Source organism: Narcine bancroftii, chromosome 12, assembly GCF_036971445.1.
Source record: "Narcine bancroftii isolate sNarBan1 chromosome 12, sNarBan1.hap1, whole genome shotgun sequence".
In the NCBI taxonomy this organism is placed as follows: Eukaryota; Metazoa; Chordata; class Chondrichthyes; order Torpediniformes; family Narcinidae; genus Narcine; species Narcine bancroftii.
In genome coordinates this window covers 21,143,689-21,156,793 of record NC_091480.1, presented here as the reverse complement: position 1 = coordinate 21,156,793, position 13,105 = coordinate 21,143,689, and the positions used below count along the sequence as shown (strand labels likewise).

Here is a 13,105-nt window from a genome sequence, read left to right as displayed (position 1 = left end):
GAGGGTAGAGTTGAATTCACAGATTAGGGTCTGTCAGACACTCACAAAGATTCAACTTGAGGCTTCTTACTTTATTTGAAATACATTACTCTCGCACATTTTTTATTCAGAAACCCTAGTGAGAATACAGCACCACTGGTAAATACAAATGCACTTAACTGGTATTGAAAAATGTTAATTGGAAAAAAATGGATTTAAAAAAGTAAAAATACTTCACAGGAATATGATAAAAGTACTAAACTTACATTGATTATGTGCTCTTGTAAGAGTTTTGCCATCATTTTACGCCCATCTATAATTTGCCAATACAGGTATATAAAAGCACTTGAAAAGAAGAGAAAGGATATTATTAACGGTTACTTGAATGCGTTAATTTTATGACACATATATAGTCATTTCTTGTCCACAGCCCACCACACCATGGTAAAAGCATAAAGGACACAAATTAAATTGGATGCATGTTGTGTGTAATTTGGCACCATATACATAATTATTTAGCACAGATATGTTGTTAATTCAGAAGTGCAGTCATGCAAAAATGAAAATGTACTTTAAAAGTTTTAATCTGTATACTGAGCACACCAAAATCAAAAGCTGTTAATTACCTCCAGAAAACAAACATGAATATTTTCTGTGCTTTCCTGGATGTGGAATTCTACCAAGGAATAATGATTACTATATAAATAAATATAATAAATATTACTATCAATATTTTCACGTGCACTGGATTGATTACCATCCAATGAGCTTCATCTAATATTAAAATATAAATTGACCAACAAAACCTGCATGTGCATGTGCAAGGAAAAAGTACAGAGTTCCTGTGCATAACTTTAATTTGTATTTTAATGTGCAGGCCAGATATCAATATTTGAAAATGGCATGCACAACAGAAATTTGTTTTATACATCAACTATGATATAAAGTTTATGAATGTGATCTAATAATTATTACTTCTGGTTAACTGGGTGCAATTTTGTGTTGAGGTAAACGATGTGATGTGAATACACAGAAAAAGTGAACATGTATCTACTTTGGATGAGGTCACACAAAAAACGTATATCCTCAATTAGACAAAATCTGAAAATATGGTTGTGATATTTATTTTATTGTAATAAAGAAACTTGATTCTTTTAAAACAACTATCTTTATTCGCTATCGACTCAAGACCGTGTGGAAGCATCCATCTTGAATCCAATCAAAGCTGCAACAAACTCACCTCCAATTCCCTCAGGTGGATTGCGAGCACCCTATCACTACAATGGTCAATGGCTTCTTTCATCAGTCCTTCAAAAATCCTATCTTCAATCTCTATTGTTAGCATTCTAATGGTACAATTCTAACCGTTCTCTCAATGAAATGGTCCCTAAATTTTTCACTGCTGTTCAGATTTGTGCACCTCTCTCCAATCTTGATTCTCTTTAGATTGCTTTTCTTTTGAGTGCAACAATATCCTTTTGATTGTGATACATCATTGCATCTTTGAATCCAAATTACTATATAGTGAACTGTTCAAACCTCTTTGATTATGTATTTTTCTAACTGCATCTTTAACTTTAATTTTTTTTTTTAAATTAAGATACAGCATGGTAACAGCCACTTTTGGTCCACAAGCTCATATTGTACGAATACACAATCAACCTACAAATTTTTGGAGGGTGGGAGGAAACCAGGTCATGGTCATGGGGAGAATGGACAGACATGCCAGTTTTGAACCTGGGTCACTTGTGCTGTTAATAGCATTGTGCTAACCGCTTCCCTAACAGTGCCAGAACTCGCCTGCTTTTAGTTCCATCCATACATATCCAAATCTCACCTTTAACTGCACCTCACCTAATCATTTCATAAGTGTTTCAGTTCCATTCCTAATCGCCTCCAAAGTGACAATCTTGGAATGATCCGAATAGCTTCATGTTGGTGACAGCCCTGAAATGTGTCCTTCCTCACCCTTTTTGCCTCTAATCTGGCCACATGGTGTTTGCTAACTTGAAAAGGTTCAGATTATTTTTTTTTATGTGCCCCCCCCAATTTCATACTATCGTGAGTGAAGCATAGAACTACCAAGATTATCACTGCCTTATCATGAATGTTTTCCCTCCCTCCTGGTTTTAGTCAGACTGAACTCAATGAAACCTCAGGCACTTTGTAATTGAGAACAAACCTTTGAACCAAATATCCTTTTTTTAATGTAAGGTATTCATTTTCATGTAATACAGCCACTAAACATCATCTGCAACCTCCCATCCCCAAGAAACTGAACAATAGAAACTTATGGCGATTGTTAAGGAGAAGATGGTGTGTCAAAATTAATAGAGGTAGTCTTTTAAGAAAAAAATCAGCAAGACAGAAATATTTAGATAGGGAATTTAAATAATTTGGACCTCCAATTAAAAGGTGCATGGATTGATGATCAATTAAGGAAAGTTGGAGATATCCAGAATTATTGGAGAATTGTAAGGCTAGATAACATTATAGAAATAAAGTTTAACAAGATTTAAAACAAAGACTTTTAAAGTGTTTGCAAAAGGAAGCCAATAAAGAACAATGATGAATGAATGAATGAATGGCATCTGGAATGGAATAGGATATGGGGAGCAAATGCTGTAGTTTATAAAGGAGGGAAGATATGTTCCCAGACAGGAGAGCACTGGTACCTTAAAGAGAAGGTCATGGACCTTTCAGCAAGAGATGGGTTGTGGTGATGACAGAAATTGTACACATTAATAGAAGATGGATGGCTTTGTGATGAAGGATATGTGAACATCTTGGATCAGTCTAAGATAATGCCTGTAGAGAAGGATAGAAATTGAATCAACAGGAAGGAATTTCTAGTGGGAGATGAAGCTATGGTCAACTGGAGTTGAGTTCATCTCTTCTCAAACTAGATATTAGACATGCAAATATACAACTCACTGACACCAGAGCATTTGAACTAGTTAGTGAAAATATGGTGGTTGAAATCAACAAAGTTGAGAAATAATTCAGTGCAAGAAAATATTAGTGAAAATTTATGGTAGTGGCTTAGGTGGATGGAGTTCACAGTTGCAAAATAACTTTGGTTAAAATGTCAGGACATCAGAATATTTTCAACTTGAATCTAACTTTATTTCTCTTCCCACGGGTTTTGTGACCTGCTGAAATGTTTATAACAATTTCTGCTTTTTAAAAAAAATTCAGATTCCAGTGTAGCTGTTTGGTTTTCAGTCCAACATTTTGCTTTGCTAATGAGATATCAATTAAAAATATCAACCTTGCCTTTTGATAGCTGCAAGAAAGTCATATGGAAATTCAACAGAAAATTTACATCCAAATTATTTCATCATACTCACAACACAATAATGGTTAAGATGAAGAAAAATAATGGATTCAACAGCAAGTGGTCATAGATCCATGTGAGCCACTCCATTTGATTAATCCTCCCATGAATAAATCTTGAGATGGAACTATAGGGGACACGCAATCCTCGAAAGGGGCCACAGTATTCAGAAGGTTTCAAACTGAAAAAAAAAACATTTCCATATATTTACAATTAGCAATAAAGCAAGCAAAAATGATCACCACTTTGTGCAAAATACATATTCAGGGCTGCTTCATTGTACTTCTGATTTAACGTAGCATTTGCAGGTAGAATAACATAATTTTGTTTATTTCATGGGAAGTGAACATTTTTTAACATGATCTTAAATTCATCAGTCACCAACACATATATCATGGGTATTCTTACCGGTGTGCAATAATAAAGAGAATAAAAAGAGCCATAATTTGTAGTCAAAATATTGGTATGTTCCATTACATTCCAGACAGATGTGCAGTTCAAGTGAAATAACCAAAGTGGTTATCTGAGTTAGTAAAAGCATTATAAAAACAGCATCTTTCTTTGTGGTGCAAGTTAATATGTGTTCAGAGGTGCAATTGCTGAATTTGCACAGCAGATTCAAATAATTTTATCATGGACGTTTTTTTTACACCAGCTAAATAGAAATTAATATTTTTGTGTATAATATTAAAGTGAACATCACTGACCCCCTTATTCCTAGGCTCTCAGATTGTGCTATATCAGTAATGCTTAAATGTTTTGAAACAAAACAGTGAGAGCCTTGGTAGCACAAGTACCATAACAGTGGCTAGAATTACACCGAATGGTGCACACTGCAGTTGGAGAGGAAGTGCTATAATTAAGAATTCAACAACTGCAGCATTTACAGGAAGAAAATTGAATTAAAAATATAAATGCTGGAAATTTGAAATAAACACAGATTTACATAGAATTATACGGGTCAACTAAGAAACAGTGCATTTAATGCCACAAGTTTTGATGAATCATGGAATGTAAGAGGAGATACTTGCTCTGTACAAGATAAATCCTATTATGGTTGGAGATGGTGAAAATCTTAATTATTTTTGTGTTATCCTGGCATTACAAAAAAAAAAGCCTTTTTGGATTTGCTGTAAAAAAAAAGTCACTGAAAACATGCCTCCATACATGTCCCGTGGAAAACCATGTTCTTTCCTTCTTCCTGTACCCATGGTGCTACAAATATTTATCTGACTTTCATTTGAATGCGACAACTAAATGTGCTCCTACTACTAAATCTGCAGTCAAGTCCAGACCATAACTTTTCTCATGTCACTTTTTGTTCTTTTATCAATCAATCTCATTTGACTATTCCAAGGAAATTTAGGCTTTAGTATTTTCATTGCCACATGTTCCCTTCCTTTCATTTTTGAAGCAGCCTCAATGGAAATGAATGAGGACCAAATGAAACTGGAATCTTAGAAACAACAGAAATTACTTACTCCTTTTTTAGTTTTTACCTAATAAAGGTGATAAAAATCTAATACAGATCATTTAAAGCAATTTTCCTGTCCCCGTTCCCCTTTCCTTCTCTGTAAATACACATTATGAATGAGTGCAACAAATTTCAAATACAGTAAAACCCCAGTAATCCAGAATTCAAGCAACTGGTAAAAAAACTTGAGGGAAATAAATAAATAGATAGACAAATAAATAAATGCAATGAAGAAGAATAAATTAAAAAATTAAAGTTTAAAATTATAAAAGTAAATTTTCTCTGAAGTAACGCATAAACCTTTGGTGAAGATGGGACCAGTGGAGTGCTTTGCTCGTATAAAATGGCATCACCCAGAATGAAGCCACTCGTTGTTAGGGGTGACTCTCTTAAAGTGTCTCCTTATCCCTGCTTAGCAAGAGTCTTCATCTTAATCAATATATTATTAGGAACATTAGTAAGGGTTTATCTGTAAACTTTTATGGGGGGGGGGTGCGTTATTATCTATAATGTTATTGTTCATCTTTTGGATTGGGTGGCTCCGTGGAGGGGGAGGAACCTGCAGATGCAGCAATGTTCAAATGTTTTCAAAGAATGTGACTGAAAATAAAGTAAAATGCTTTAAGGTTTATATATTTACGCAGGTGAAAAATTCAAGTACAGTATTGTATCCTTGTCTTTTAAACTGTTTATTGTTAATGCAGTTGTAATAGTTAGGCATTTAGTAGGTCTCAAACAAATGGAAATCCCGCTTATCTGGCTTCTACTAATAGGTACAAAATACCAGAGGTTTTACTGTATATAAATAATGCTAATGTTGCTACATTTATTTTAAGAAATAGTTGCAACTTACCTCCACACAGTGACACCAATCAGGCAAAGAACCCCAATAAAGGCAGGAAAAAACAGCAGGAAAATGAAGATGGTTGTCATGTGGGAAGCTCGCCAAGCCATGCGAGGTGGCTGACAATTCATCATGAGGCTAACCTAAACATAATGTCACAACTGTTCAACTATTTCTCTTCAAAATAACATCAAGCATTCATTATGTTATTTTCAAACTATTATTAATATGCAAATATGTTACATTTAATAAGAGATGCAAGTGCTACCATATGCAATGAAATGTGATATATGCCAACTTTAATAATTACTTATGTAATACACTTAAAATCCAGTCAGAATAATTGAGCCTTTTTATTATATCATGAGTTAAAGGTAAATGCAAACAGCTTCACAATTTCAAGACAACAGTACAGTTAATAGAAATCATGTGTTAAACTGGATTATGCAAAAAATATTTTTAGGAATTAAAAGAATCTTGTAATACCTCATATAATGAGGCTGCAGATATTTACTGGTACACTACTATGGAGTAAAAAATATAATCTTTGGTCTTGTATTAAAGTGCAATGTAAACCAGGTTGCATGGGCTTGCTGTTTCTGAAATGTGGCCAATTCCTGTCAATGGAAACAACCTTAAGAAGCAGGGAACGGTATTCAAACTCGCAGACTTGCTTTGCCATTTGATATGATAATGGTTACCTTAATTCTCATGGTAACCTTAATTCTGCTTTTCCATCTACCAATGACAAAGTTTGATTCCCCCTGAATCACCAAATGTTCTCTTGGTCTGAAAAATATTAAGATTTTCCTTCACAGTTCTTCATGGAAGAGCTCCAATATTTCCTCATCTTTCTTAAATGGGCAACCCCTTTATTTAAAAAAAGTAGCCCCATGGTCCATATTATAGTTCACTTGCCTAGACACCTAAATTTCTATTCCTATCAGAGCCTCCTCTTTACAATTTACTTTGCTAAACATTGTTTAATCATGAACAAATCTAGCAATCATATCTGTTTGTGCCTTCACCAATATAATTTCTAAAATTGTAAAAGATGAGGTCCCAGGACTGATCTCTCTGGCAAGGCACTCTTTTCATCTTGTCACTCTTCTCACCTTGTCAGTCAGAAAAAGATCTATTTATGCAGGTCTCAATTCCTTTCGGTCAGCCAATCTTCAATTTTGCCAATGCGTTACATCCCATGATTTTTTTTTAAATTCTCTATTAAATTTGATGGGATAAATTCTCTGGAATGGAATTCTCCCAAAACCATTCTGACTTTGCCCAACAGCCTCCTCTCATACTCAAATAATAATTTCTAACATTTTCTACGGCAAACACTAAGCATATTGGCCTTTTGCTTCCTGTTTCCTCTCCCTCCCTTTGTGAATATACAGAGAATATTATTGAATATATTTGCCACCGCTGTCCAATCCCCACTGTGTTCGCTTACTTATTTGAGATCTGAGAATTTCTGAATAAAAATCCATCTATTTGCTTGCTTTTTCTGGCAATGTGCAAGTACATAAACAATCATGCCATCTCGACAACCCCAGTGAGAAAGTATACCCTCAGATGAAGTAATTTTCTCCAAACAGTTTCAACCATTGGATCTACTCTTAAAGAGAGGAGTTGATGCTTATAGATATGGGTTAGAACTGATAGATTTGATAGGTTTGCATTATGTTGGCTGATCCTATTTAATTCTGGCATCAATAACAGTAACTGTGAGCCTCTCAATAAATAATACCAAGAGGAATTAGATGAAAATAATTGGAGGATCGTATCCAATTTCCTGTCTTACTCTCCTGTGCTCTCAACTTCTGCAAGGAAATCTTTTAGTGAATGATGGCACAGGATTGGATCCATGAAACATTACTCTCTTGTAATTAATATCATGGACAAACTCTATCCATGTCTTTATTTTTTAACCTCAATGGTAGCCTCTTCCTCCAAAGAATATCTCATGGCAAATCTCTCAAACTTTAGCATCACATCCAGAAAAGCACTGGACAGCAAGTTTGCAGATGACACAAAGATTGAAGGTGTTGTGGACAGAGAGGAAGGTTTTCAAAGCTTGCAGCGGGATGTGGACCATTTAATAAGAGGTGTTGCATTTTGGAAAGACAAGCCAAGGAAGCACAGTGAATGGTAGGGCATTGAGGAGTGTGGTAGAACAGAGGGATCTGGGAATACAGGTACAAACTTACTTGAAAGTGATATCACAGGTAGGTTTGCAAAGAGAGCTTTGACATATTGGCCTTCATAAATCAAAGTACTGAGTATTGGAGTTGGATGTCATGGGAAAGTTGTATAAGACATTGGTGAGGCAAACTATGGAGTACTGTGTGCAGTTTTGTTCGACTTGCTACAGGAAAGATATCAATAAGATTAAAAGAGTACAGGGAGGATGTACTAGGATGTTGCTGGGACTTCAGGAACTGACTTGCAGGGAAAGGTTAAACAATTTAGGATTTTATCTCCTGGAGTGTAGAATGAGGAGAGATTTATGGGGGATTTCGACGCAGTAAATGCAAGTAGGCTTTTTCTACTGAGCTTAGGTGAGATACAAACCAGAGGACATGGGTTAAGGGTGAAAGGGAAAAAGCTTAGGGGTAAGTAGTGGCATTGTAGAACAAGCTACCAGCTGAGGTGGTAAATGTGGGCTCGATTTTAAACACAAGGAAAATTGGACAAATACATGGATGGGAGGGGTATGGAGAGCGAGGGGCTGAGTGTAGATCAGTGGGACTAGGCCTTAATATTTCAGCACAGACGAGAAGGGCCAAAGGGCCTGTTTTCTGTGCTGTGATTATATTCGTTGGTTCTAAATCAGGACCAGGCTTTGAAAGCATGTATTTTTACACCAGCCATTTTCTACAGTTAGGCTTCCAACTCAATTCACTCACGTGGATTCACACTCGCATTGATTAGTTGGGATGTTAGAAATGAAATTGCAAAAAAAAAATGGTTCAGTTATAAAGCCATTACAGACTCCCTCCATATTGGGAAATTAAATTCCAGACTGCAACTTTTACAGTAGTCATTGCTTTGGAAACTTTAATTAAATTCTAACAATACCTTTTTAACATGAAATGTGATGAAGAACTTAATGATCTGTATTGCTGGTAATAGAGGTGAAAAGAAAAGTCCAATCCTAAAAAAATGAACAACATTGGTAAACACAAATTATTGAAAGTATGTGAATCTATGCATTTTAATAAAAATGATTTTATCCAAATCTACTTACCATCCAAGTGTTTGAGCATAGATTAAACCTAATACATTCCTTGCAATGTCAAATTCTGGTATTCCAAGTTTTGGGCAGAAATGTGTCCCCATGATGCTGAAATAATTTTAGAAATAAATAGTTAACTTGTTTGCATTCCATTAAAACAGAGCATTCAGTGCCCTCTATAATGTTAGGGACAAAGACACTTTTTTCCTTAATTTGCCCCTGTGTTGCACAGTTTTAAATTTGCAATCAAACATTTCACATGTGATTAAAGTGCACAATCCTGATTTTAAACAAGGCTATTTGTATACATTTTGGTTTGACCATGTAGAAATTACAGCACTTTTTCCAATACATCATCCCCTCATTTCAGGGCACCATAATGTTTGGGTCATTTGGCTTTACAGATGTTTGTGAGTACTCAAGTATTTTAATTGGTGCAGGTAGAAGGGAGCTAGGCTTGCTTCTAAGCTATTGATCATCTTTGGAGATTGTAGTTGCCATTTTCTAACATGAGGACCAGAGTTGTGCCAATGCAAGTCAAATAAGCCATTATGAAGCTGAAAAACAAGAATAAAACAGTAAGAGACATCCACCAAACCTTAGGATTACCAACATCGACAGTTTGGAACATCATTAAGAAGAAAGAATATACTGGTGAGCTCAGTAATCACAAAGGGGCTGGTATTCCAAGGAAGACCTCCACTGCTGATCACAGAAGAATTCTCATCATAATGAAGAAAAATTCCCAAATGTTTGTCCGACAGATCAGAAACACTCTTCTAGAGGTAGGAGTGGATATGTCAATGTCTACTGTCCGCAGAATACTTCATGATGGAAATACAGGAGCTACACTGATAGATGAAACCCATAGCAAAGGTGGCATGCTTTGGACCTTGGTCTCATCTGTCCACAAGACATTTTCCAGAATTCTGCAGGATCTTTTAAATAATTTTTGTCAAACTGTAATCCGGCCATCCTTTCTCTGGTTTGAGTCTTGGAACATAGCCTCTGTATTCTGCCAACAGTAGTTCACTGACGTATCCACACCTGACTCTTGAAGAGTGGTTCTGATCTGTCGGATCTGCATTTGGGGATTTTTCTTCATTATGATAAGAATTCTTCTGTCATCAACAGTAGAGGTCTTCCTTGGAATATCAGTCCTTTTCAATTACTGAGCTCATCAGAATGTTTTTTCTTCTTAATGATGTACTAAACAGTTGATGTTGGTAATTCTAAGGTTTGTGCAATAACTCTTACTGTTTTATTCTTGTTTTACAGCTTCGTAATGGCTTATTTGACTTTCATTGGTCCTCGTGCTAGAAAATGGCAACTACAGACCCCAAAGATGACCAAAGGTTAAAAGCAAGCCTAGCTTTCTTATACACACCTGTGAAGCCAAATGTCCCAAACATTATAATGGTCTGAAATGAGAGAACTATGCATAAAAGGTGCTGTAATTTCTACATGGTCAAAATGAAATGCATACAAATAACATTGAATAAAATCTGGAATGTGTACTTTAATTACATGTGAATAGTTTGATGACAAATTTAAAAATGTAGAGCACAAGGGCAAATATAGGAAGAAAATGTGTTTGTCCCAAACATAATGGAGGCCACTGTAAGTTCTATGTAAAACATATCTTTTGAATGATTCAGAAAGAATGGAACTGAAGGAGTGATCAACTGGCACTCTTCCAGTATTCCTCATAAATTCAAAATACTGGAAACAATCTGAAAGAATACGAAATAATTGAATAAGCTGTGGTGATACTTTCAGTGCCTTTGGACTGGTTATAAATTTAAATTTTCATTAAAAAAAAAGTTTAAGCATACAGCATGGTAACAGGCCCTCTCAGCCCATGAGTCCATGCCACTCAATTATGCCCGAATGACCTATAATTCCCAATATGTTGTTGAATGGTGGGAGGAAGCTGGAGTACCTGGAGAAAACCCACGCAGACACTGGGAGAACACACAAACTCCTTACAGACAGCGCGGGATTCAAGTCCTGCTCCTGATCACTGGCACTGGCTATGCCAACCGTGCCCAGTTATTGGGTTACTGGGAATAAAATAATGACATAAGCTGCTTGTACCTGAGAACATGAAATGAAAAGCAGCAAAGTCCCTCTTGTTCAGAGGCTGGCAAGAATGAATTTAAAAAACTTGAACAGCTCCAGCTTTTCTAAATGTACACAAATCCTGTTACTGAGGACATTCTCCAAAAATTTCACTACAACGTATGCATGGCTTACTGCCCTGCTTGAAGAAACTGACAAAATTGGCTATCCTCAGGCATCACTAGTGTACCCGACAAAGATTCAAATGAAAGGAGCCCAAATTGCATGTGGGTTAACTTCCCAAAATACATCATTTGTTTTTTGTCTGAGTTAAATTCCATCAACCATTCTTCTGCCCACTCCCTTAGTTGATTTCTATCCTTAGCCAACCTTCTTTACTTCCACTACACCACCAACAGCACACAAAGATTTAGAAAAAAAAAATTTCAGCTCTAGTTACATCTCAAAATAGTCATCCAGTGCTTCCATCTATTCTATGGGTTCTCAGCAGCCCCATTTCTATGCTCAAAATAAATTCTCCAGCCTTGCAGACTCAACAAATTTATTGCCTTCATAAAAATGGATTAAATCAATCTCCAATAGTAGTTAAGTCCGGAATTAAAGATTAATGTATTCGTACACCGCAAGTAATTTACTGTACTTAATTACTTTCATGTATGAAGAGTTTGATTCTAATTATATATATATATATATATATATATATTGCTGGGCTGACATGAACAGTTTGCATTGTTCCTGAGTGTTAGGTAGCTCAGGAATAAGGGTTGGTAAGCAGGTAGATGAGAGAAGATCCAGGTTATGTTCCTGAGACTTTGCCCATCTTTAAAAAAAAACAATTATAAAACATTTCATTTAATTACAAGTTTTGAAATAATTACTATTTTAATTACCCTGAAACCTCATGACATACCTTCGAATGAATTCCCCAAAGAATGAACTGAATAACGAGAAGATAAAATCAGCCACCACAAGTCGGTAGAGATCTTGACCTACAAATGTTTCCCAGCACTGTCAATTAAACAAATGTCACATTTCCAATAAAACATTGAAAGGTGCCTTAAAGTCTCAAATATCAGGATCATATTTAATTTTTAATGTAGACATTCAGCACCAGCAAAAGGCCTTTCTGGCCCAGGAGCCCTGTAATGCTCAAATAATTAATCTGCAATATGTTTTTGAAGGGTGAGAGGAATCTGGAGCAGCTGGAGGAAACCGATACAGACATGGGAGAATGTACAAACTCCTACAGACAGCACCAGACTCAAACCCAAGCTGCTGGCACAGAAATAGCATTGTGCCAACTGCTTTGCTAATCGAGACATCCAGAAGACAAAATATCTTTGATCATCAGAATAAAAAGTAATTTTATGCTTTTGCCTCGCCATTCTCAATGGGAGACCAGCAGCCCCCATGGGGCGGGGGGGGGTGGGGGGCAGCACATTTCAGTAAAAGCCTTGTTTTCTTTTCACCTCATGAAACAAATATTTTATTTTTTTTCCATCTGGTCAGTAGGAGAGAAGAATGGCAGAAAACAAAATTTGACTGCTTCACAATGAAGGGGACCCATAAACTTTGAATGGAGTCCTGGGGAGGAGGGGGGGGGTGGGGATAGCTGAAAAAAAAGGTTGAGAAAGGCTGCTTCAGCTAATAAATTGAACATAGAATGTCTCGTGCTACAAAATACACTATTGAACATACCTCTACAGTATTTGCTATTGTCACCAGCCAATAGTAGCACAGAACTCCAGTTATTGACATGTTCAGCAAAACATTTCTGCATGGGAAGAACATATTAGATCAACAGTTAGACCAACTTACTTGACATAATAAGACCTGATTCAAATGCTTCTACTGAATCAAAAGTGTTGTGTATACAGTTAGTTATAGATACACTTACAGCATCTAATGCCCTTGACCAAAGAAGAATTTCCAGTAACATAACCTGAATTTGGTGAACTTGATTATTGAACCCTGAAGGCTGCAAGATTCCCAAATGGGAAGATTTGGCATTGCTCCTCAAATTTACATTGGACTTCATTGGAACAGTGAAGGAGGATGGATGGAGAATTAAAGCCAAAAGCAATTGACATCTCAGTCACCTTTGTGTTCTGTACAAACAAGTTCTGCAAAGAAGTCATCCAAACTGGGTCA

At 36.1% G+C, this 13,105-nt stretch overlaps 1 protein-coding gene across 9 annotated transcripts in view; it reads right to left on the bottom strand.

The window, feature by feature from the left end:
- Nucleotides 1-13,105, bottom strand: part of LOC138747122 (transmembrane channel-like protein 5) — an 86,251-nt gene that overhangs the window by 21,661 nt on the left and 51,485 nt on the right. For all 9 annotated transcript variants that reach the window (XM_069906068.1, XM_069906074.1, XM_069906073.1 and 6 more), the window contains 7 exons: nt 12,653-12,728; nt 11,865-11,962; nt 8,885-8,980; nt 8,716-8,791; nt 5,644-5,777; nt 3,330-3,497; nt 246-324 (listed from right to left, as the gene is read on the bottom strand). In XM_069906068.1, coding sequence (XP_069762169.1) covers nt 246-324; nt 3,330-3,497; nt 5,644-5,777; nt 8,716-8,791; nt 8,885-8,980; nt 11,865-11,962; nt 12,653-12,728 — 727 coding nt within the window. The remainder of the gene's footprint in view (nt 1-245; nt 325-3,329; nt 3,498-5,643; nt 5,778-8,715; nt 8,792-8,884; nt 8,981-11,864; nt 11,963-12,652; nt 12,729-13,105) is intronic.